Genomic DNA, 21675 nt, shown 5'->3' with positions numbered 1-21675 from the left:
TGGGGGTGTGACGTTATTGATATAATCTGGGACCATATAGATCATTGTTGCAACCAAGGTCCTGTAGTGGCACCAAATCTTGTATAAAGGGGGTCAAATGGGGTGTCTAAGACAAGGTTATGGTTTACTGGTTAGGATTATGCTGTCTATATGTGTGTATCAGTTTTGTAGTTGAAGTTATGAATATTGGCTCTATACTGTCTGTATTTCAAACTTATGCTATGCTGCTGGGTGACTGGTGTTAGCTCTGCCTAGCCTGCTTGATGGCCCATTAAGGACCATCAGCTATACAATGGACCCATTGAGAGAAGGCAGATACGCCTTGTGACTCAGCAAAGTATGCAGGGACTGGCCCATGTGACTCCAGACTCCATGTTGCTGTAATTTTCCACAGTAAGAACAAAGAGGTGATCTTACACCTGGAAAAGACTATATAAGGCTGATGCCTCATCTCCATCTTGTCTTCAATCCTGCTTCATACCTCTGGAGGGACTTTGCTACAAACTGAAGCTCTGAACAAAGGACTGAGGACCCATCCCAGCGGGGGATGTATTCCAGAGACTTGATTTGAACCTGCAGTTTATTCCATCGCTACTGCAAGCCTGAACCAAGAACTTGGCCATTACTGTATGTAATTGATTCCATTTAACCAATTCTAACTCTCATCTCTATCTTTTTCCTTTTATGAATAAACCTTTAGATTTTAGATTCTAAAGGATTGGCAACAGCGTGATTTGTGGGTAAGATCTGATTTGTATATTGACCTGGGTCTGGGGCTTGGTCCTTTGGGATCAGGAGAACCTTTTTCTTTTACTGGGGTATTGGTTTTCATAACCATTTGTCCCCATAACGAGTGGTACTGGTGGTAATACTGGGAAACTGGAGTGTCTAAGGAGATTGCTTGTGAGACTTGCAGTTAGCCAGTGGGGTGAGACTGGAGTCCTCTTAGTCTGGCTGGTTTGGTTTGCCTTAGAGGTGGAAAAAACCCCAGCCTTGGGCTGTAACTGCCCTATTTGAGCAATTTGTCCTGAGTTGGCACTCTCAGTTGGGTTCCGCCAGAACCGCATTGTCACACTGTCACCAGGGACTCCGGGCTGCTACAGCACCTGACGCAGTCCAGAGGCCGCCCCGGCATAGGGGGAAGTGGGGGGGGGGGCTTCTGTCAACGACACCCCTGGGTGGGTCTCTAATTCACCCCCCCCCCCCCCGGAGCAGCCCAGGGTTCCCAGCCCCACGCCGAGGGGACGTGAGACAGAACTGGGGCCGAGGGGGTGCTAATTCACCAGCCCCACCTCCCCCCATGCCACCCAGCCCCCAGCCTATCACCACCACGGCGCACCGTGCCAGGCCGGGCTGCCCAGGGCCTCTCGCCTCTGCCAGGCTAGGAGGGAGGGACGGGGCCTGGGAAGGGGGTAGCGGGGGGGGGGGCTGAGAAGGGGTCAGTGACCCCCGAGGAACTTTTTCCAGCAGGGTGGGGGGGGTTTCCCCTCTGGGGGGCACCAGCCCCGGAGCTGGGGGCTGGCTGGTGGGGGGGGGGAGGGGAATGGGGCATGGGGCCTTTCCCCTCTGGGGGGCACCGGCCCCGATCCAGCCCCAGGGCTAGGGATTGGCTGGCCTGGGGACCTTCCCCTCCTTGGGAGCCCTGCCCCATTGGCTGACTGTGCCGAGATGAGTTTGTCAGGTCTCATCCCCTACCCCAGGGAGGTCCCTCAGGCAGGGGGAGGGGCAGGGGGCTCCGGTCTCCAGGGTCCCATGGGACCAGTGCAGCCCCCACCCCACCACTAGGGTTAGAACTGTCAGCCCAGAACAAAGGATTAAAAGGGCCAGGGCAGCCTAGAGCAGTGGGGCCAAGACCCGGGCTGGGCCTCGGGGGAAACTGAGGCACTGGGAGGGGAAGGGCTGTCCTTAAAGTCACACGGTGAGTCAGCAACAGAGCCAGGGACAGAACCCAGGAGTCCTGGCTCCCAGCCCCCGGCTGCATTAGCCCACTAAATCCCACTCCCCTCCCAGAGAACCCAGGAGTCCTGGCTCCCCAGTTCCCCTACTCTAACACAGTAGACCCTGTTGTGTATTTGGTTGTCGCGGTAATAGAATCTTGTGTTGCTGTGGCAACTGAGTTAGATTATTAGGGGATAGCCCAGCCAGTTTGGGCTGGCTGTTGGTTAGTTCTGAGCGTGGGAATAAATGGCGGCTCCCAGGTTTACAGCCCTCTGTGTCTCCAGTGATTTCTTCCTAAACCTACTGCCCCCCAAGGATTTAACAAGGTGGCGACGAGGGTGGGGGTCTCTGTGCTGCCCCAGCTACAGAAGGAAGTAGAAGTTAAGGTACAAAAAAACCAAACAAACCGTGTTTGCTGCTGGCGGGGGGTGAGAACTGGCTTGTTTGCACTGACTGTGCAAACTGAAACGAAAATCCTGGCTACACTTACAGGGCCTCTGGAACCTTTTGAGGAGACTCGAGTGCAGTGGCAGGTGTATACTGAGGTGTGACGATGCGGTTCTGGCGGGACCCAGCGGAGAGTGCCAATTCAGGACAAATTGCTCAAACAGGGCAGTTACAGCCCAAGGCTGGGGTTTCTCCACCTCTAAGGCAAACCAAACCAGCCAGACTAGGAGGACTTCGGTCTCACCCCACTGGCTAACCGCAAGTCTCATAAGCAATCTCCTTAGACACTCCAGTTTCCCAGTATTCCCACCAGTGCCACTCGTTATTGGGACAAATGGTTATGAAAACCAATAACCCAGTAAAAGAAAAAGGTTCTCCTGATCCCAAAGGACCAAGCCCCAGACCCAGGTCAATATACAAATCAGATCTTACCCACAAATCACGCTGCTGCCAATCCTTTAGAATCTAAAATCTAAAGGTTTATTCATAAAAGGAAAAAGATAGAGATGAGAGTTAGGATTGGTTAAATGGAATCAATTACATACAGTAATGGCCAAGTTCTTGGTTCAGGCTTGCAGCAGCGATGGAATAAACTGCAGGTTCAAATCAAGTCTCTGGAACATCCCCCGCTGGGATGGGTCATTCAGTCCTTTGTTCAGAGCTTCAGTTTGTAGCAAAGTTCCTCCAGAGGTAAGAAGCAGGATTGAAGACAAGATGGAGATGAGGCATCAGCCTTATATAGGCATCTGTCACTGTCATTATCCAGCCCATGGCCATTAGATGCAGTCAGGGGCCCAGCGCCCTGATCACAACTGCTAATCTTCCCGGGATCCATCTATGATCTGAGGCCTGGTGCTAAGGGGCAGTGGCAGGTGATGGAGAGTCACTCCCATGGTGGATTTTCCAGGGGAGCTCCGCTCCCCCCCAAACACACACACACACACACACACACACACGACCGCATGCTCCTAAACTCAGCTGGGCGCCCATTCTGCAACCGCCTGCAAAATCCAGGTGCTGGCCCCCAGCCCTGAGCACCTCCCAGTCGTTACCACAGTCACACACACGGGGATCGCCCCAGTGACCGGCCCCTGCTGCCTCACAGGTGCGAGCAAGTGTGAAGCGAGGGGATAACCTGCTCCCAGGGGAGACGGCTCCTGCCCGGAAGCAAACGGGTTCCGCTCCTGGGGTTGTTTTATTCCCGTCGACACATTGGCTCCTGTCTGCTCATCCGCCGGGCGGCGGGATGCTCCGGCCATCACCCTGCACCACATGTAAATCTGGAGTGACTCCACTCCGGCAGCCAGCCTGATTCGGATTGACGCCGCTGAAACTGAGAGCCGAAATCCGGCTCCGGAGCTGTGGGGCATGTTCCCTCTGTGCCATGACCCGGGGGGCTAAGGGGAGTCTCTGGGCTGCTTTGCCCAGCACAGGGCCCCAGGGCCGGGCGAAGGGCGAAGCTGGCACGGCCCACTGCGGGTGCCTGTTCTCAGCGCAACGCTGACACCTCGTGGTCACTTGCAGCGTCTCACCCCGTCCCCGTCAGCAGCTGCAGCCCGGGCCAGCCCCCCCATAACGTGCTGCCTCCAGCAGCCAGGAGCAGCCACGTCCCCGAGCAACCCAGCCCCTAGGGACAGAACCCAGGAGTCCTGGCTCCCAGAGCCCCTCCCCCCGCTCTAACCACTAGACCCCCTCCCCTCCCAGAGCTGGGGAGAGAACCCAGGAGTCCTGGCCCCTAGCCCCCCTGCTCTATCCACTAGACCCCACTCCCCTCCCAGAGCTGGGGAGAGAACCCAGGAGTCCTGGCTCCCAGAGCCCCCGCTCTAACCACTAGACCCCACTCCCCTCCCAGAGCTGGGGAGAGAACCCAGGAGTCCTGGCTCCCAGCCCCCCTGCTCTAACCATCAGACCCCACTCCCTTCCCAGAGTCATTGGGATCTGGGTTCGTTTGATTTGCTTCTGGTTTCTTTACTCGAGTCAAGTTTCTAAACTTTTCTCTGTCACCCCCAGAGCTGGACAATTTTTATTTGCGTTTGATTGTAATGAAAACTTGAACTAAGCTCACGAATCTGGAGCTGGGGACTTTAAAAAGAGAGGAGACGGCCAGGCCGCACTGTAAAATCTCCGGAGCCGGAGACACTGCCGGCGACCAGGCCTGCGGACTCGTCTCCGGCGTGCAAAGGCTGCAGGGCACGAGGCCGTGAAAGGGGCAGCGGAGGTGGGATGGGGCGGCGGCTCGCTCAGCGAGGGACGGCCCGGAACTCGTAGGGGTGCGGCACGTTCGCCAGGCCTCTCATCAGGGGTGAGATGTCGATGTCCTCCGGGCGGACGAGGGGTGTGAGGGCGAAGCGCTGCAGGACGGTGGTGAACAAGAGGAAGAGCTCCATGCGGGCCAAGCCCTCGCCCAGGCACACCCGCTTCCCTGGGGGAAAGGAACACAGTGACCACCCTCGCTCCGCTCCCAGGAGGCCCCTCCGGCCGTTCCGGTGCTCTGCCGTGGGTCAGTGTCCGGGCCTGGGGCCGGGGCTGGCCAGCCTACCACTGGGGAGGCCCCTGGTCTCTCAGGGGGTCATTTCTGCCCCACAGCGACACAGAGGGGCCTGATCCCTCCTCGCCGTGACCCCCAGGCCGTGGAGCCAGGCTGAGTTACTCCATCTGAGGTCGGGGCTGGTCCAGGCAGTCGCATCCTCCGAGGCCGGTGCTGGAGTAGACGCGTTAGGGAGACTCAACCTGTCCCTCTCCCGCTCCGCGGCCCCGGCCCGGGCCGGCCACACGTACCTGCGGAGAAGGCCATGAAGGCGTCATGCTTCCGGAAGCCTCCGCTCGAGTCCAGGAAATGGGCCGGGTCGAATGTGGCCGGGTCTTTGAACTGGGCGGGGTCGTTGTGGACAGAGAACAGCAGCGGGAGCACGTTGGTGCCCTGGGCAGGGGAAACACACAGCTCCAGCGCATGTATCCAAGGGATCTCTCCGTCCATCCAGCTATCCCTCCGTCCGTCTGTCTGCCTACCTATCCATCCATCCCCTGCTTATCCATCCATCCTGATGTCCATCTAGCTTTTAATCCATCCATCTGTCTTTCTGTCTATCCACCCACCCTATCTATCTTGACCGTCCGTCCATCTCTGCCCAGGCACGGCTGGATAGAGTCTGTCTTGGGTGGGTGCTCAGAGAAACTGTCCCTTGCAAATTGTCCCAGCCCTCTGGTTCTGTGATTCTACATCCACTTGGCTTCTCCAGCCACTCACCCGTCTATCCACACATCTGTCTGTCTGCCCATCCATTGACTTGTTCTTCTGTCTGGCACCGGTGCCGCCATCCGTCCGTCTTGTCTATCCATCCATCCTCCTCAGTCTGTCTGTCCACTTATCCAATGATCCACCCTCTAGCCATCTGGATCATTTTCTGTCCTTCCACCCCGTCCATCCATCCATCTGTCTGTCCATCTTTCATCTGTCTACCCATCTACTGACGCGTCCCTCAGCCTTTCCAACCATCTATCTTTCCATCCCTCCACCAACTTGTCTATCTACCCATCCATCTATCCACCCATCCTATCTATCCATCCCAACACACGCCCCCTCTCTCTGGCCACCCACTCAGCCACCCGTCCATCCATCCATCTGTCCATCTTTCCTCTGTCTACCCATCCACTGACACATCCCTCAGCTTTTCCAACCATCTATCTTTCCATTCCTCCACCTACTTGTCTATCTACCCATCCATCTATCCACCCATCCTATCTCTCCATCCCAACGCACGCCCCTCTCTCTGGCCACCCACTCAGCCACCCGTCCGTCCATCCATCCAACCCATTTGCCAGTCTAGCCAGCCATGGTTCCAGCCGTTTGTCCCTCTCCGAACACCCTTTGGAAGCTGACAAGGGGGAGATTCCAGCCCAGGGGGGAGAGACGTGTTTTCTTCCTCGAACGCGGGGAGGAGGGAAATCCCGTTACCTCTGGAAGCAGGAAACCCCTAAAGTGGGTGTCCCGGGTCACCGCGTGCGGGATCCCCATGGGGATCACGTCGCTGAAGCGCTGCACCTCGTGGATGACGGCGTCGGTGTAGGGCATGCGGCTCCGGTCCTCTACCGACGGGCGGCGGTGCCGCCCGATCACCTGGTCGATCTCAGCGTGGACTTTGGCTGGGGGGAAACAAGTAGGATGGGAAGCGGTTTCTGGGGGGGGGGCAGGGCAGCCTGACATCTCGGCTGGTCACGCAGGCAGCAGGGACACGCTCTGTCTGGAGCTGGTGACCTCTGAGACCTGGCTGGCGAGTTCTACACCTGCCCTTTTAAAATATTGACAGTGGCTTGGATCCCGATCTCAGCTCCCCCCGCCCCGCGGCTCACCCTGGATCTCCGGGTACTTCATGAGGAGCAGGAAGCCGTAGCGCAGGGTGGTGCTGACGGTCTCCGTGCCCGCGAAGAACAGGATGTGCGTGGTCATCACCAGGGTCTTCATGTGGAAGTAGCTCAGCGGGTCCTGGTTTTCCTGCAAGGGGAATCACCCAGAATTCGAACCCGCAGCGCTCGGGTATCTCCCACCGTCTCCCCTTAGTGGTGGCTCCACGGATGCAGTTTCTGGGTCTACTGCTGCTGCCGGGCGAGGGGGCTAATCCTTTAGCTCAAGGAGCCAAGCCAGATGCTGTTAGTCCCACATCTCCCCGGTTCAAAGCCCACGGCTGGTGACAGCCTCTCGGAACAGCCAGGGGCCCCGTAATGCTGGACTTTCAGGACCTCTGCTATATTCAGCAGAGGCAGCATGCACTTCTCGTTAGCACGGGGACTGGGGGAAAGGACTGGGGTCTAGTGGTTAGAGCACAGAGCTGGTCTTCGGGACTCCTGGGTTCTATCTCCAGCCCTGGAAGGGGAATGGGGTCGAGTGGTGGAGGGGGACAGAGTCAGGACTCCTGGTTCTATTCCTGACCTGCTGAGTGACCTTGGTCAAGTCACTTCCCCGTCTCTCCCATGCCTCAGTTTCCCCCACTCTAAACTGTCCTGCCTCCCAGGGGGTGCGTCATGCGAACTAAGCCGTGAATGTTTGCAAAGAGCTCCCGAGCACGCCTCAAACCGCGATTCCCTGGCAATGCTGCCCGCATCGAGTGCAGGACTGTGAGAACGTGATTCCAGAAAGCCTTTGACAAGGTCCCTCACCGAAGGCTCTTACGTAAATTAAGCTGCCATGGGATAAAAGGGAAGGTCCTTTCATGGATTGAGAACTGGTTAAAAGACAGGGAACAAAGGGTAGGAATCTATGGTAAATTTCAGACTGGAGAGGGGTAACTAGTGGTGTTCCCCAAGGGTCGGTCCTCGGACCGATCCTATTCAACTTATTCATAAATGATCTGGAGAAAGGGGTAAAAAGTGAGGTGGCAAAGTTTGCAGACGATAGTGATAGTTAAGACCAAAGCAGACTGTGAAGAACTTCAAAAAGATCTCACAAAACTAAGTGATGGGGCAACAAAATGGCAAATGAAATTTAATGTGGATAAATGTAAAGTAATGCACATTGGAAAAAATAACCCCAACTACACATACAATATGATGGGGGCTAATTTAGCTACAACAAGTCAGGAAAAAGATCTTGGAGTCATCGTGGATAGTTCTCTGAAGATGTCCACGCAGTGTGCAGCGGCAGTCAAAAAAGCAAACAGGATGTTAGGGATCATTAAAAAGGGGATAGAGAATAAGACGGAGAATATATTATTGCCCTTATATAAATCGATGGTACACCCACATCTCGAATACTGTGTACAGATGTGGTCTCCTCATCTCAAAAAAGCTATACTGGCACTAGAAAAGGTTCAGAAAAGGGCAACGAAAATGATTAGGGGTTTGGAACGGGTCCCATATGAGGAGAGATTAAAGAGGCTAGGACTCTTCAGCTTGGAAAAGAGGAGACTAAGGGGGGATATGATTGAGGTCTATAAAATCATGAGTGGTGTGGAGAAAGTGAATAAGGAAAAGTTATTTACTTGTTCCCATAATATAAGAACTAGGGGCCACCAAATGAAACTAATGGGCAGCAGGTTTAAAGCAAATAAAAGGAAGTTCTTCACGCAGCGCACAGTCAACCTGTGGAACTCCTTGCCTGAGGAGGTTGTGAAGGCTAGGACTATAACAGGGTTTAAAAGAGAACTGGATAAATTCATGGTGGTTAAGTCCATTAATGGCTATTAGCCAGGATGGGTAAGGAATGGTGTCCCTAGCCTCTGTCTGTCAGAGGGTGGAGATGGATGGCAGGAGAGAGATCACTTGATCATTGCCTGTTGGTCCACTGCCTCTGGGGCACCTGGCATTGGCCACTGTCGGAAGACAGGACACTGGGCTGGATGGACCTTTGGTCTGACCCGGTACGGCCATTCTTATGTTTTTATGTTATGGTCTTATTCACCAGAGCTTGGGTTACAGCTCGGCATCCCACAACAGATTAAGAGGCCCCAGAGATTATCTCCAAGCAGCAGCAAAGGCAGAAACCAGTACGGCTGGTGATGGAGCAGGGAGGGTCTCCTGAAAGACTCCCCTCCCTACAAGTGCAGGAAGCGATTTGGGGCTGGTCATGGCCTGCTGGCCTGCGTGGCACGCGGCTCTGTGGGGCCGGGCCATGAGCCCGTCTGTTCTAACATCAACCCCAAACAAAGCCAATCCGCTCCTGTGGGCCCAGTGCCAGCCGAGGTCAGCGGCAGGGGCTAGGTTTTGGGCAAGAGTCTTGGGACATTTTTAAGCCACTTTAAAGGGGAAGGAATTGGTCATGTGGGCCCTGCCCCGCCCCCACAACCCTTTCACCTGCTCCATCTTGAGGAGGAAGCAGTCGATGAAGTCACGGGGGCAGTTGGGGTCAAAGGATTCCTGGTGCATCTTCACCCGCTCCAGCACAAAGAGCTGCACCTGCTCGAAGTTCTCGACGATCCTGTTGTGAGGCCCCGGCAGGCAGGACATGAGGCCGGGGAAGATGTTGTACATCTGGGGAAAGGGACACGAGTCACCCACGACAGCGCGTGAGCTCGGTGCACCTGTTACCGTAACGCACGGGCCAGCAGTGCTCGTGCATTACCGTCGTGAGCTCTATGTGTGCAAAAACATAGTGAACAGAGTAGCAGTGCATGTGTATTACCATAGTGAACTCTGTGCATGTATTACCATGGTGAGCTCTGGGCGTGCAACACCATAGTGAACACTGTACATGCATTACCGTAATGAACAGGGAGGCAGTGCAGCGTATGCACGTTACCCTAATGACCAATGCAGTGCGGGCGTGTCGCTCACTTCATTACCGCGTGCGCAGGCCAGGCCACCATAACAAATTGTGCCCATGCCCGGCACGTTACCGTGATGCGCCGTGCAGGGTGCGAGCTTCTTACCCACACGAACCATGCATGGGAGTGTGTCCGTTGCCATAACGACCCGTGCGCACACGCTCCGGGGGGGCCGTGCATCGCTCCTCCTGTCGGACGGAGGTGTGGTCGAGCAAAGAGACGGCTGGGCGGGGAACCAGGGGATGGTGACCACTTGCTCTCCATGTCCGCCCAGGGGGACACTCGGGAGGGGGACATGTGGGGGACCCCACCCACAGATGCAAGGCGGCCCCCCCAGATGCAGCCCCCCCCAGCAGCACCCACCTGCCCCCACGGGGAGCTGAACAGATGGGCGTTCCGGTTCATGAGGCTGACCAAGGTGAGGAAGCTCCCGTCCTGGTAGTCGAAGCGGTCGCCGAAGACGATGGAGCAGATGACGTTGGAGACGGCCTGGCTGATGAGGAAGGTGGGGTCGAAGGGCGCGGCTGGCGAGGGGAGGGAACCGGCTGTGAGCGGCGGGAACGGGCGCAAGCGGGGGGTGGGGGGGGTTGAGCTAAGCAGGGTCTGGCTCGCTCAATTCTGGGCCGGGAAACTGGGGGGACTCAGGAGAGAGGGGAGGGGTTCCCCTTGGTGTCAGTGCAGCCCTAGGGGGCGCCCTCTTCTCTCAATGCTGACCCCAAATCCCCAGCCTGGCACTAGGGGGAGCTGTGGGGCAGGGAGCGGGGTGGGAGCTCAGCAGGGGGTGCTCTCCCCTGGCAGGCAGGGCTGACCCCAGGACGGCGCTAGGGGGCGTGGGGCAGGGTGTAGCGTGGGGGGCTCAGCAGGGGGCGCTCTCCCCTGCTAGGCGGGGCTGGCCCCAGGGTGGCGCTGGGGGGCAGGGGCAGGCAGCGCTCTACCCTGGCAGGCAGGGCTGGTCCCAGGACGGCGCTAGGGGGTGCTGTGGGGCAGGGAGCGGGGCGGGGGCTCAGCAGGGGGCGCTCTCCCCTGGCAGGTGGAGATGGCCCCAGGACGGCGCTAGGGGGCGCTGTGAGGCAGGGAGGGGGTGCTCAGCAGAGGGCACTGTGGGGCAGGGAGCAGGGCGGGGGCAGCAGGGGGCGCTGTGGGGCAGGGAGCGGGGGGCTCAGCAGGGGGCACTGTGGGGCAGGGGCAGCAGGGGGCGCTGTGCGGCTGGGGCAGCAGGGGGCGTTCTCCCCTGGCAGGTGGAGATGGCCCCAGGACGGCGCTAGGGGGCGCTGTGGGGCAGGGAGCGGGGGGCTCAGCAGGGGGCACTGTGGGGCAGGGAGCGGGGGGCTCAGCAGGGAGTTCAGCAGGGGACGCTGTGGGGCAAGGGAGCAGGGCGGGGGCAGCAGGGGGCGCTGTGGGGCAGGGGCAGCAGGGGACGCTCTCCCCTGGCAGTTGGTGCTGGCCCCAGGGCGGCACTAGGGGGCGCTGTGGGGCGGGGGCAGCAGGGGACGCTCTCCCCTGGCAGTTGGTGCGGGCCCCAGGGCGGCGCTAGGGGGTGCTGTGGGGCAGGGAGCAGGGCGGGGGCAGCAGGGAGTTCAGCAGGGGGCGCTGTGGGGCGGGGGCAGGGGGGCAGCAGGGGGCGCTGTGGGGCAGGGGCAGCAGGGGGCGCTCTCCCCTGGCAGTTGGTGCTGGCCCCAGGGCAGCAGGGGGCGCTGTGGGGCAGGGGCAGCAGGGGGCGCTCTCCCCTGGCAGTTGGTGCTGGCCCCAGGGCGGCGCTAGGGGGCGCTGTGGGGCGGGGGCAGCAGGGGGAAGCTGCGTCCCGGGCGGGGGCTGCAGCCTGGCCGCGCGTGGCCCCCGGGCGACCCACATTGCGTGTGGGCGAGTTCCTGCCCCAGGCACTGCGCCTCCTGCTGGATCCGCTCCTCCAGGCTCCGCTTGCCCATGCCGAAGTTCCGCAGCGTCTGCAGGGCGAATCTCCGCAGGACTTTCCACTTCTCCCCGTTGCTCAGGGCGATGCCTGGGGCGGGGGGCACGGAGCAGTGACGGGAGGGCACCAGAGCCCGGCTCCCCCCACCGACGCCAGCCCCTCGCTTGGAACGACTGACGGTAACCGACCCCCGCTCATCGGCTGCCAAGGGACCTGCCCCCCCCACTGCCCTCTCAGAGCCAGGAACAGAACCCAGGAGTCCTGGCTCCCAGCCCCCATCCCTGCTCTAACCACTAGACTCCACTCCCCCTTAAATTGGTCTGTCACACACACACACACACACACACTCCAGGACTGAGGGAAACTAGGAATCCAGGTCACCCGGAGATGGCCTGTGACACTGACTCTTGATCTAAAGCGCTCTGTGGGGGGATGAATGATTATCCCCATTTTATAGGTGGGCAAACTGAGGCCCAGTGAGATGCAGTGACTTGCCCACAGTCACGCAGGAGATCGGTGGCAGAGCTGGGAATTGAATCCAGATCCCACTGGAGCATCTTACACTCTAAACAGACAAAGGGTGGGAGGGGAAACTGAGGCAGAGAGCAGGGAAATGACTGGCCGGGGTTGGGGGAAGGGTCATCCAGCAGGTTATTGGAGAACCCGGGTGTCTTGGCTCCCAGACTAGTGTCTAAGCCACAAGGCCAGCTGGCCCCACTGTGGGTCCTGCCCCACTTCCCCATGTCTGCAGGAGGGTTGACCGGCTGAAAGCCGGGAAGGGGCAGGGGCGGGATTCCTTACCGTTTCCTTGGGTTAAGCGGAACATCACGGGCAGATCCCCGCGCCCGCTGAACGCCTCGGCCTGGTCCACCAGGGCCTCCTTCACCGCCTGGTAGCCGCACAGCACCACCACCCACCGGGAGCCCAGGTGGAGGGTGTAGACAGGCCCATAGCGCTCGCTTAGCTGCAAACACAGAGCGACCCAAGGGTCAGAATATGGAGCCCTGAGCCAAGCATAATCATACCACCTCGCTCCAGCCACTAGCCCCCACTGCCGTCCCAGAGCTGGAGAGAGAACCCAGGCGTCCTGGTTCCCAGCCCCCTGCTCTAACCACTAGTCCCCACTCCCCTCCCAGTGCCAGGGAGAGAACCCAGGAGTCCAGACTGCACGTGACCTAGTGGCTGTTAACACTCGAGCTGCTCACGGAGTTTCCAGCAAACCGGGTTTTACTGGGAAATGCCGACCTGTGAAACGGTTTGGACGAAATCCGCCCGGTTTCCTAGCAGACAGCGAGGGGGGCTGAGCTCACGGGCTCCCCAGCTCCAGGGTAGGACTCCCCCCAGACGGCCCGAGCTCGGCAACCTACGGAGCCCGCTGCCCCACTAGCCGAGCAGCGCAGGAAGCCACTGGCCCAAGAGCCTGGCGGCCCTGGGGTCCCCGGCCTGGCGCAGTCCACCTGGTGGAGGAGCTGCTGGCCCTGGCACATGGCTGGCCTCAGTTTCTCTGCTGCTGTTCAGTGGGGTCAGGCTGAAACCGACAAGAATCACGTCCATTTCATGAGCTGCCCATCCCAGATTTGGTGTCATTGTTTTAGAGACGCCAAGGCAAGAAGTGACCATCTAGTCGTCCCCCTGGCCAGAGCGAGTCCTGGCGCAGAGCTTTCAGCAAAACCAGCCCGTCTCGATTGAAAATGGGCAGCGAAAAACCCAACCAAAGCAAAACCCTGTTTCCAAAACAAACGTTTTTGGGAATTTCTCTTTGGAACAAAACCAAAATAGCAAAACTTCCCAGGAACCGGAAATTCCAAGTTTCGGCCAGTCCTAGTTAGCATCGGGGGGGGACTGGGCATCAGGACTCCTGGGTTCCATTCTAGGCTCTTCCACCAAGCTCCCTGCATGACCTGGGGCAGGTCACCGCTGCGCCCGTGCCTCAGTTTCCCCAGCTGTAAAAGTGCTTTGAGCTGCTCTGACCCCAGGGGGTGGCCGGTTGCTACCCTGGGATGTTTTATAAACTCGAGTGGTTCCAACATGGCACTGAGACGAGTCACTAGCCGGGCGGCCCCCACGTTCTCCTGTGTACCCAGCTATTAGTGGTTAGGACTTTGCATAGATTCATTTGCCCCCTGTGTGTCCAGCCGGGGTTTAAGGCTGGTTCAACCTGCCCTCAAAGCCAGCCGTGTCCGCGTGGGCATGAACAGGGCATCAGCAGGGAGCTGCGCCCGATGCGGCCTCGCTGAATCTGTCGCTTTAGTGCGGCCTCTGCCCGGGGTAGCTGGATACTCGACATTCTTCATTAGAGCCGCCCTGCACTACACTAGCTGCAGGGAGGGGCTGGGCGCCAGGACGCCTGGGTTCTATCCCCGGCGGTGGGAGGGGAGTGGGTGAGTTTGAACAACAAGGACTGGGCGCCAGGACGCCTGGGTTCTTCTACCCCTGTCACTGATTCCTTGTGTGAGCTGAGGGGAAGCTGCAGCACCCAAGACAAGGGGGCCCTGATCTGGACTGGGGTCTCCAGGGGCTACTGGCAACCACATACCAAGGGAGCCGGAGTGGGGGGGAATTGAATGCCCAGTACTAGTGCTGGTGTTTGCACGGGGGGGGGTGAGTGCCCAGTACTAGTGCTGGTGTTTGCACGGGGGGGTTGAGTGCCCAGTACTAGTGCTGGTGTTTGTACGCAGGGGGTTGACTGCCCAGTACTAGTGCTGGTGTTTGCACGGGGGGGTTGAGTGCCCAGTACTAGTGCTGGTGTTTGCATGGAGGGTTGAGTGCCCAGTACTAGTGCTGGTGTTTGCACGGGGGGTTGACTGCCCAGTACTAGTGCTGGTGTTTGCACGGGGGGTTGACTGCCCAGTACTAGTGCTGGTGTTTGCATGGAGGGTTGAGTGCCCAGTTCTAGTGCTGGTGTTTGCACGGGGGGAGGGTGAGTGCCCAGTACTAGTGCTGGTGTTTGCACGGGGGGTTGACTGCCCAGTACTAGTGCTGGTGTTTGCACAGGGGGTTGAGTGCCCAGTTCTAGTGCTGATGTTTGCACGGGGGCGGGGATTGAGTACCCACTACTAGTGCTGGTGTTTGCACGGGGGGGGGGTTGAGTGCCCAGTACTAGTGCTGGTGTTTGCACGGGGGGGGGGGTGAGTGCCCAGTACTAGTGCTGGTGTTTGCACAAGTACATAAGTCAGCGAGGCGGCCCAGCACGTGAACATTGCGGGATAAGCCCCTGGCTACATTAAACCTGAGGCTTCACTTCTGCTAGGACCTGCCCGGGGTAAATTATCCTTCCTGCCCCCCCCTTAGTGACAACAACAGGGAGCCAGAAATTCCCCCGCCCGCCCCAGGGATTCCCAGCCTGTTCCCGCGCCAGCCCCCAAACACCCCCTACCGTGAGAAGGGATTTGGCCATGTCCTTGGTATCGAACTGCAGCAGGTTCCCCAGCAGGGGCAGCGGGCGGGGGCCCGGGGGCAAACACCCCCCCTTCCGCTGGCCCTTCCCGCGGAGGTGGACGACCAGGCAGGAGAGGCCGAGGAGCAGCAGAAGCAGCGTGGCCGCGGTGATCTCCATGTTGCTCGCTCGGGCGCGGGGGGAACAAGGTGCTCCTAGCTACACTGGCACCGAATGACTTTTCGGGTGCCCTGACGACTGACTCTTCAGCAGGGAAAGGGGTGGGATTCGGAGCCGACTGACTCGCCTGCCGGGCGGGCGGGGCCCAGGGCTCCGTGCCAGCTGCTGTCAAGCCGAGCGGGCGTCCCTTGCCCAGGTGCGCTCTGGCAAGGAGGCTGAACACGATGGAACGGGGATTTCACAGCCCACTCTGAAGCCAGGCGTCGAGCGGGGGTGGCTTGGCATGGCGTGGTACCCGCATGGAAGGTCTTTGGCACGTACGCCCCCAGCTCTAAGAGCCGGGGTAGAACCCAGGAGTCCCGGCTGCCCAGGCTAGCCACTTGGCCACGCTCCCTCCCAGAGGCAGTCTGGGGGGAGTCCTGGCTCCCAACCCTCCCCCCGCCCCGCTCTGGCCACTAGACCCCACCATGGTTCTGGCGGGACCCAACGGAGAGTGCCAATTCACGACAAATTGTTCAAACAGGGCAGTTACAGCCCAAGGCTGGGGTTTTTCCACCTCTAAGGCAAACCAAACCAGCCAGACTAGGAGGACTCTGGTCTCACCCCACTGGCTAACCACACGTCACACAAAGAATTCCCTTAGACACTCCAGTTTTCCAGTATCACCACCAGTGCCATCGTTATGGGGACGAATGGTTATGAAAACCAATACCCCAGTAAAAGAAAAGAGGTTCTCCCGATCCCAAAGGACCAAGCCCCAGACCCAGGTCAATAGACAAGTCAGATCTTACCCACAAATCACGCTGTTGCCAATCCTTTAGAATCTAAAATCAAAAGGTTTTTTCATAAAAGGAAAAAGATAGAGATGAGAGTTAGAATTGGTTAAATGGAATCAATTCCATACAGTAATGGCAAAGTTCTTGGTTCAGGTTTGCAGCAGCGATGGAATAAACTGCAGGTTCAAATCAAGTCTCTGGAACATCCCCAGCTGGGATGGGTCATCAGTCCTTTGTTCAGAGCTTCAGTTTGTAGCAAAGTCCCTCCAGAGGTAAGAAGCAGGATTGAAGACAAGATGGAGAACTTTGCCATTACTGTATGTAATTGATTCCATTTAACCAATTCTAACTCTCGTCTCTATCTTTTTCCTTTTATGAATAAACCTTTAGATTTTAGATTCTAAAGGATTGGCAACAGCGAGATTTGTGGGTAAGATCTGACTTGTCTATTGACCTGGGTCTGGGGCTTGGTCCTGTGGGATCAGGAGAACCTTTTTTCTTTTACTGGGGTATTGGTTTTCATAACCATTTGTCCCCATAACGAGTGGCACTGGTGGGAATACTGGGAAACTGGAGTGTCTAAGGGAATTGTTTGTGAGACTTGCGGTTAGCCAGTGGGGTGAAACCAAAGTCCTCTTTGTCTGGCTGGTTTGGTTTGCCTTAGAGGTGGAGAAACCCCAGCCTTGGGCTGTAACTGCCCTGTTTGAGCAATTAGTCCTGAATTGGCACTCTCCGCTGGGTCCCGCCAGAACCGCATTGTTACACCCGGGACAGCCGGTTTGGGCTCAGAATTATACTTCTGGAGCTAAATGGGTCCCTGCCACTGTCATCGCTCAGACGGGACCCGTTTCCTACACAGTCCGGACTGCAGAGGATCTCCCCTGGCGGCGACATGTAGATCAGCTGCTCCCAGGTCACACCAGTCCTCAGGACACATCTTCAGTTGAGTTGCCTGACTTCCCCACCTCCGGCGAGACACCGACTCGAGAGTCCCCTCTTCCTGACTTTTCCCCTCCATTACTGCCAGCGGCAGAGAGACCCCCTGCCCGGCACGAGCCGATACCCCATCCTCACCCCTTCGCCCTACGAACCCTCAGCCCATTGTCAGGCCCGCGCCCGTGGTACTTTCGGGTGCAACACCAGAAGTTCGCCGTAATCCACCTAGAGCCAGAAGACCTCCTCGTCGGCTGGATCTTTAGCTAGGGCGAACCCACGGTTACGGGGCAAAATAATCCCCGGGGTGTAGCCGGGATCGGAGGCAGTCTACCCTCCCTCTCTAGTTTAGTGTTTGTTTTATTTAGGGCACGCTCTTATTAAGGGGGGAGGGATATGTTGTGTGTTTGGTTGTCGCGGTAATAGAATCTTGCGTTGCTGTGGCAACTGAGTTAGATTATTAGGGGATAGCCCAGCCAGTTTGGGATGGCTGTTGGTTAGTTCTGAGCGTGGGAATAAATGGCGGCTCCCAGGTTTACAGCCCTCTGTGTCTCCCGTGATTTCTTCCTAAACCTGGTGCCCCCCAAGGATAGAACAGATCCAGGCACATGATTCACTTAATATGAACTTGTGCCCCACCCCAGAGGCAGCTGCATCTCAGCACCGGGCCAGGGGTCCCCGTATAACCAGCTCCCTCGCGCCCCACCCCGGAAGTGGCTGCATCTCAGCGGTGCTGCTGGGCCCTGAGATCTCCTAGGCGCTGGAGAAAGGCACCTGTACTGTGGCTGGGGGCCTCTTTCCCGCCCCACTGCCTGCCCCATGGATTCGCTCCCACTCCCCACCTCCCCCCGCCCCAGAGTTCCAGGAAGGCGCAGTGGCGGGGGGGGGGGGGGGGGGAGGATTGTAGGCCTCCTGGTAAACAGGGATGGGATAGGCCCAGCCCCCCTCCCCCCGGCTCCAGGCTGGGGGCAGTCAGGGGGCTAGGGGGTCCCTTGCCCACCGCAGGGGGCTCCGATTCCCCTCCCCCAAGGGGATTTTCCTGGAAGGCAAACAGGCCAGAGACTAGGATAAACAGCCCCACGGCCAGGACCCCAACAGCTTCCCGCCCCAGGCGGCCTTCCCACCCCCCCAACACACACACAGCCCCTCCCCCCACAGGGTCACCCCTGGAAACACCTCCGTGGGAGATGGGATTTCCCCATGAGAATTCAGCACCCACCCCCCCAATGGGCACTAGGGGGTGCCAGGCTGCAGGGGGCAGGGGAGGGGCTCAGTGGGGGGACACCGGGCTGCAGGGGGCTAGGTTGCAGCGAGTGGGGGGGTTCAGTGGGGGGGACACCAGGCTGCAGGGGGCGGGGGAAGGGGTCAGTGGGGGGCCAGGGTGGGGGGGGGTTCAGTGGGGGGACACCGGGCTGCAAGGGTGGGGTGGGGATTGGGGTGGAGGGACACTAGGCTCCAGGGAACCGGGCTGCGGGGGGGGTAGGGAGTTCAGTGGGGGACCAGGCTGCGTGGGGTGAGGGGTTCAGTGGGGGGGGGGCTGCAGGGGGCGGGGCTCAGTGGGGGGCCGGGTTGCAGGGGCTGGGGGGCACGGACAGCCCCAAACCCCAGTGCAGCCCTACACACAGGTGATGTGTAAAACCAGAGACCCCAGGACCTTTCGCCGCGAGCACGGGGGGGGGGGGGGGGGGGCGCTCGCCTTCCGGGTCTGGGCCAAACCCCCGCACTGGCTGATCCTTCCCTTCCTGCCCTGCACCTGGCACCTCTGCTGGGGGGCTACGCTCCCCCCAGAGCTGGCTGCATCTCAAAGCCAGGTGAGGGCCCCCCCCCCTGGCCATTGCCCTTTTAAAGACCCCGCCCCCCCACCCACAGGGCTGGAGAGTTGCTGTCTCACGTGAAGCAGGTGGGGCAGGCTGGGCCTCCGCCAGCAGCATGTCGTGTGTCCCCCCCCGTCCCCCCCCCCGTCTCGCAGCCAGCCCAGGGGTGACCTAAGGCCAAAGCCAGGGCAGAGCTGGGGCGGGCAGGAGCGCAGGCCTCTGGCAAACCCAGGCGTCCTGAGCAGCCCAGAGCCGGGAGAGAACCCAGGAGTCCTGGCTCCCAGCCCCACCCCCGTTCCTACCTCTGCGGCCGACTCAAGCTGTGACCTTGACCACATCCTTCCCCTGTCGTGTGTCCCCGTCCCTGCGCTGGGAAGTGCGGCCCCCAGGCCGGGGCGTTAATTCGCACCAGCGACCCCACTGGGAGATTCCTTCTCCGGGGACCTTACGCACCCACCAGCACACCCCGCCCAGGGGTCCCTCCTATGCCCCAGAGCCACCTGTCCTCGGGCCGAAATGCAGCCACCTCTGGGGTGGGTCACAGCAGCAGTGAGGTTTTGGGGGGGAACAACGCAGCCCAGCACGGCCCCCCAGAGTCTCCAGCACCCACGCAGACGTCTCGTTGGGCAGCGAAAGGCCTGAGGAGCCGGCTTCCCCTGGAGCTGGGGGGCAGGGGATGGCCGTCGCCTTTAGAAAGGTTAATTCACAAGCGCTGGGAAGACAGGCCCCTGTGCGGGGGCAGCTCTGCCCCCCACTCGAGTGTCCCCCCACTCAAACACCTGTCACGGGGCGGGTGCTCCTACCGGGCACACGCAGAGCGAATCCGAAGGAAGAAAAGCGAATTTCAACCGCCTGAAACCGCCAGGGGGACGCTCTGACCCCGAATCCAAGCAGCCTTCGTTCAATCCCGCCGCCTTTTACAAGTGGCACAGGAGCGTCCACACAGGGGCCGGCTGTTTGGAGCCGGGCCGGCCGGGGCAGGTAAAATCAGCCGTAGGAAGCCAGCCCCTAGGCTAGCACGGAGCCGCCCCTGCCGGGCTGTCACCCAAAGGGGCTGAGAAATCGACAGTGGTTTGAGCAGAGGCCGGGTTAGGAAGGGAGGAAAATCCCAGGGCCGGCTCCACCCAGCGTCGCCAGGATCCCGCTTCCCGGAAGACAGCCGGCGGGTGGGGGGCAGCTGGGGCAGCCACAGCCCCTTGGGGCACTCGCCCCCTTGCCCACCCCAGCAGCCTCCTCCAGTGGGGCTTTTCGTCCGGGAGCCCCCCCTGCTGGCCGCTGCCCAGAGCGCCGGCAAACTGCAGCCACTGCTGGGGAGGGGGCAGCCGTGCAGAGCAGAACGGGGCTGCTCAGTCCCGACCTGCAACCCCCAGCCGCAGAGCTGCCGGGGCAGATGGAGCCAGGGGAACCCTCTGCTCTTGTGGGACAGGGACGGGGCTGATCCTGTAAGAACATGGCCCGGCTGCAGGACACGCCCCCCCCAGGCCCGAGCTAACCCCGCTGCAGCAAAAGGTGCCATGAGGGGAGAACGTGCCCCAGACCCCCCCACCCCAGCCCGTGCAGCCTGGCCAGAGCAAGGTTGACACGTGACGTTCTTCTCCGCTCCCTGTGGGAACCCTCCTGAGCGCTCAGGCAGGTCAGATCATGTGGCAGTGAGTTCCCCAGACTCGCCCTTCCTTGGAATCCCGTTGAAACGTTTCTTTTCCCCTTGCAGCACCCGGGCTCTGTTTGTGCAAGAGGGGGACTAACGCCGCCACGCCTCCTCAGAGCACGTCCCAGAGGGACCAGAGCATTATCCCTTAGCAGATGGGGAAACTGAGGCAGAGCCTGAAATCAGACCAGGCACCAGCCCGCCCTCCCCTGCACTCTGCCCAGGCCTGACCCCCGGCTCCCAGACACCCACAAGGGGCTAGTCCCCATTCTAGCGGCGCTTTGCCAGGCCTCCGTCTCCCCTGCTCCGTGAGCCAAGCAGCCCTTTCCCGCTGAGTGGCCCATGCAGCCAGCTTCAGGCCCAAGGCGGCCCCAGAAAGCCAGAGGCGCGGGGGGGGCCGACCGGGGGAGCAGGTGCCAGCCCCGGACCTCAAACCAGCAAGCGGCCCGGGGGGGGGGGGGAGAATGCTGGGGGGCAGCAGGATCTGGGATCAGGGGAGGCAGGTTAATGATCCCCACACTGACATTAAAACCATAGGGAGAACACCGGCAAAGCGGGGCCAAAATATGGGCAGTGGGAGCCCGGAAAAGGGTGCTGGCCCTGTGGCCCGTGGGAAGGGCACTGGGAACAGGGGCGTGAGAGCCCAGGGAGCCCAGCTTAGGGAGTCACTAGCCCCCCCCCCCGCCCCCCCCCCCGGCCCACTGAAGGATGCCCTCGTGTGGCAAGAGGGAGGTTTTCAACCCCAGCGGCTCGTGTTGGGAGGAGCCCGGGGGGAGGAATCTGCTCCCCAAGGAGCAGGGTCCAGGCCCGTGCAGCTGCCCGAGCAATCCCCGGCCAGGTCGGCCTCCCGCAGCCCCCAGCCGCCGCGGCCTTGGCTTTACGCCCCATTCGGAAAGAGAAGCTGCGGCCCCTGGCCCCGCCCAGCGCCAAGCCAGGGTTGGCTGCAGATCCCCGGGTTCCCCATCAACACTCAGCTCCCTTGAACTTCGCTGGCGTTAAGCACGTGCTGCGGTGAACCAGGGCTTGGACACCGGTGGATGCGAAGGCTGGGGGGAGCTGGGATTCGAACCGGCCGGGGACTTTGGAACTTGCTGCCACCAGAGGCAAGAAGCCCCCTCCAGGGGACTCTAGACCCAGCCCCGCAGGGAAGAGTCACCCCCCCTTCCTCCAGCCAGCCCGGGAGCGTTCACGCCCGTGTTCCCCTGGGAAGGCCACAGGGCCAGGGCCAGCCCCCCCGCCTGTGAGATGAGTGGACGGCCGCTCGGCTCCGCCTGGCCAGCTCCGGGCGCACCGTAGCTTTGCAAATATTAAAAGGTGCCGGCCCAGTCTCAGGAGATGAAATTCCCAGCTCTGCCTCTCCTGGGCTGTGGCATCACGGGCGAGGCCCTGGCTGTCTCT

At 60.0% G+C, this 21675-nt stretch overlaps 1 protein-coding gene across 1 annotated transcript; it reads right to left on the bottom strand.

Moving 5' to 3' along the window:
* Window positions 1–4251: 4251 nt before the first annotated feature.
* On the bottom strand, window positions 4252–15601 carry LOC112061374 (cytochrome P450 2F3-like). Its single transcript, XM_065571651.1, has 9 exons — window positions 14927–15601; window positions 12352–12514; window positions 11491–11640; window positions 10005–10165; window positions 9172–9348; window positions 6736–6877; window positions 6341–6528; window positions 5164–5305; window positions 4252–4807 (listed from the first exon to the last, which is right to left on the bottom strand). The coding sequence occupies exons 1-9, from the start codon at window positions 15104–15106 to the stop codon at window positions 4626–4628; spliced, it is 1485 nt and encodes a 494-aa protein (XP_065427723.1). The 5' UTR covers window positions 15107–15601; the 3' UTR covers window positions 4252–4625.
* Window positions 15602–21675: the final 6074 nt, after the last annotated feature.

The sequence above is a fragment of the Chrysemys picta genome, chromosome 17 (assembly GCF_011386835.1).
Source record: "Chrysemys picta bellii isolate R12L10 chromosome 17, ASM1138683v2, whole genome shotgun sequence".
In the NCBI taxonomy this organism is placed as follows: domain Eukaryota; kingdom Metazoa; phylum Chordata; order Testudines; family Emydidae; genus Chrysemys; species Chrysemys picta.
Note: the sequence above shows the minus strand (reverse complement) of the source record. Positions and strands in the feature narration are given on the sequence as shown.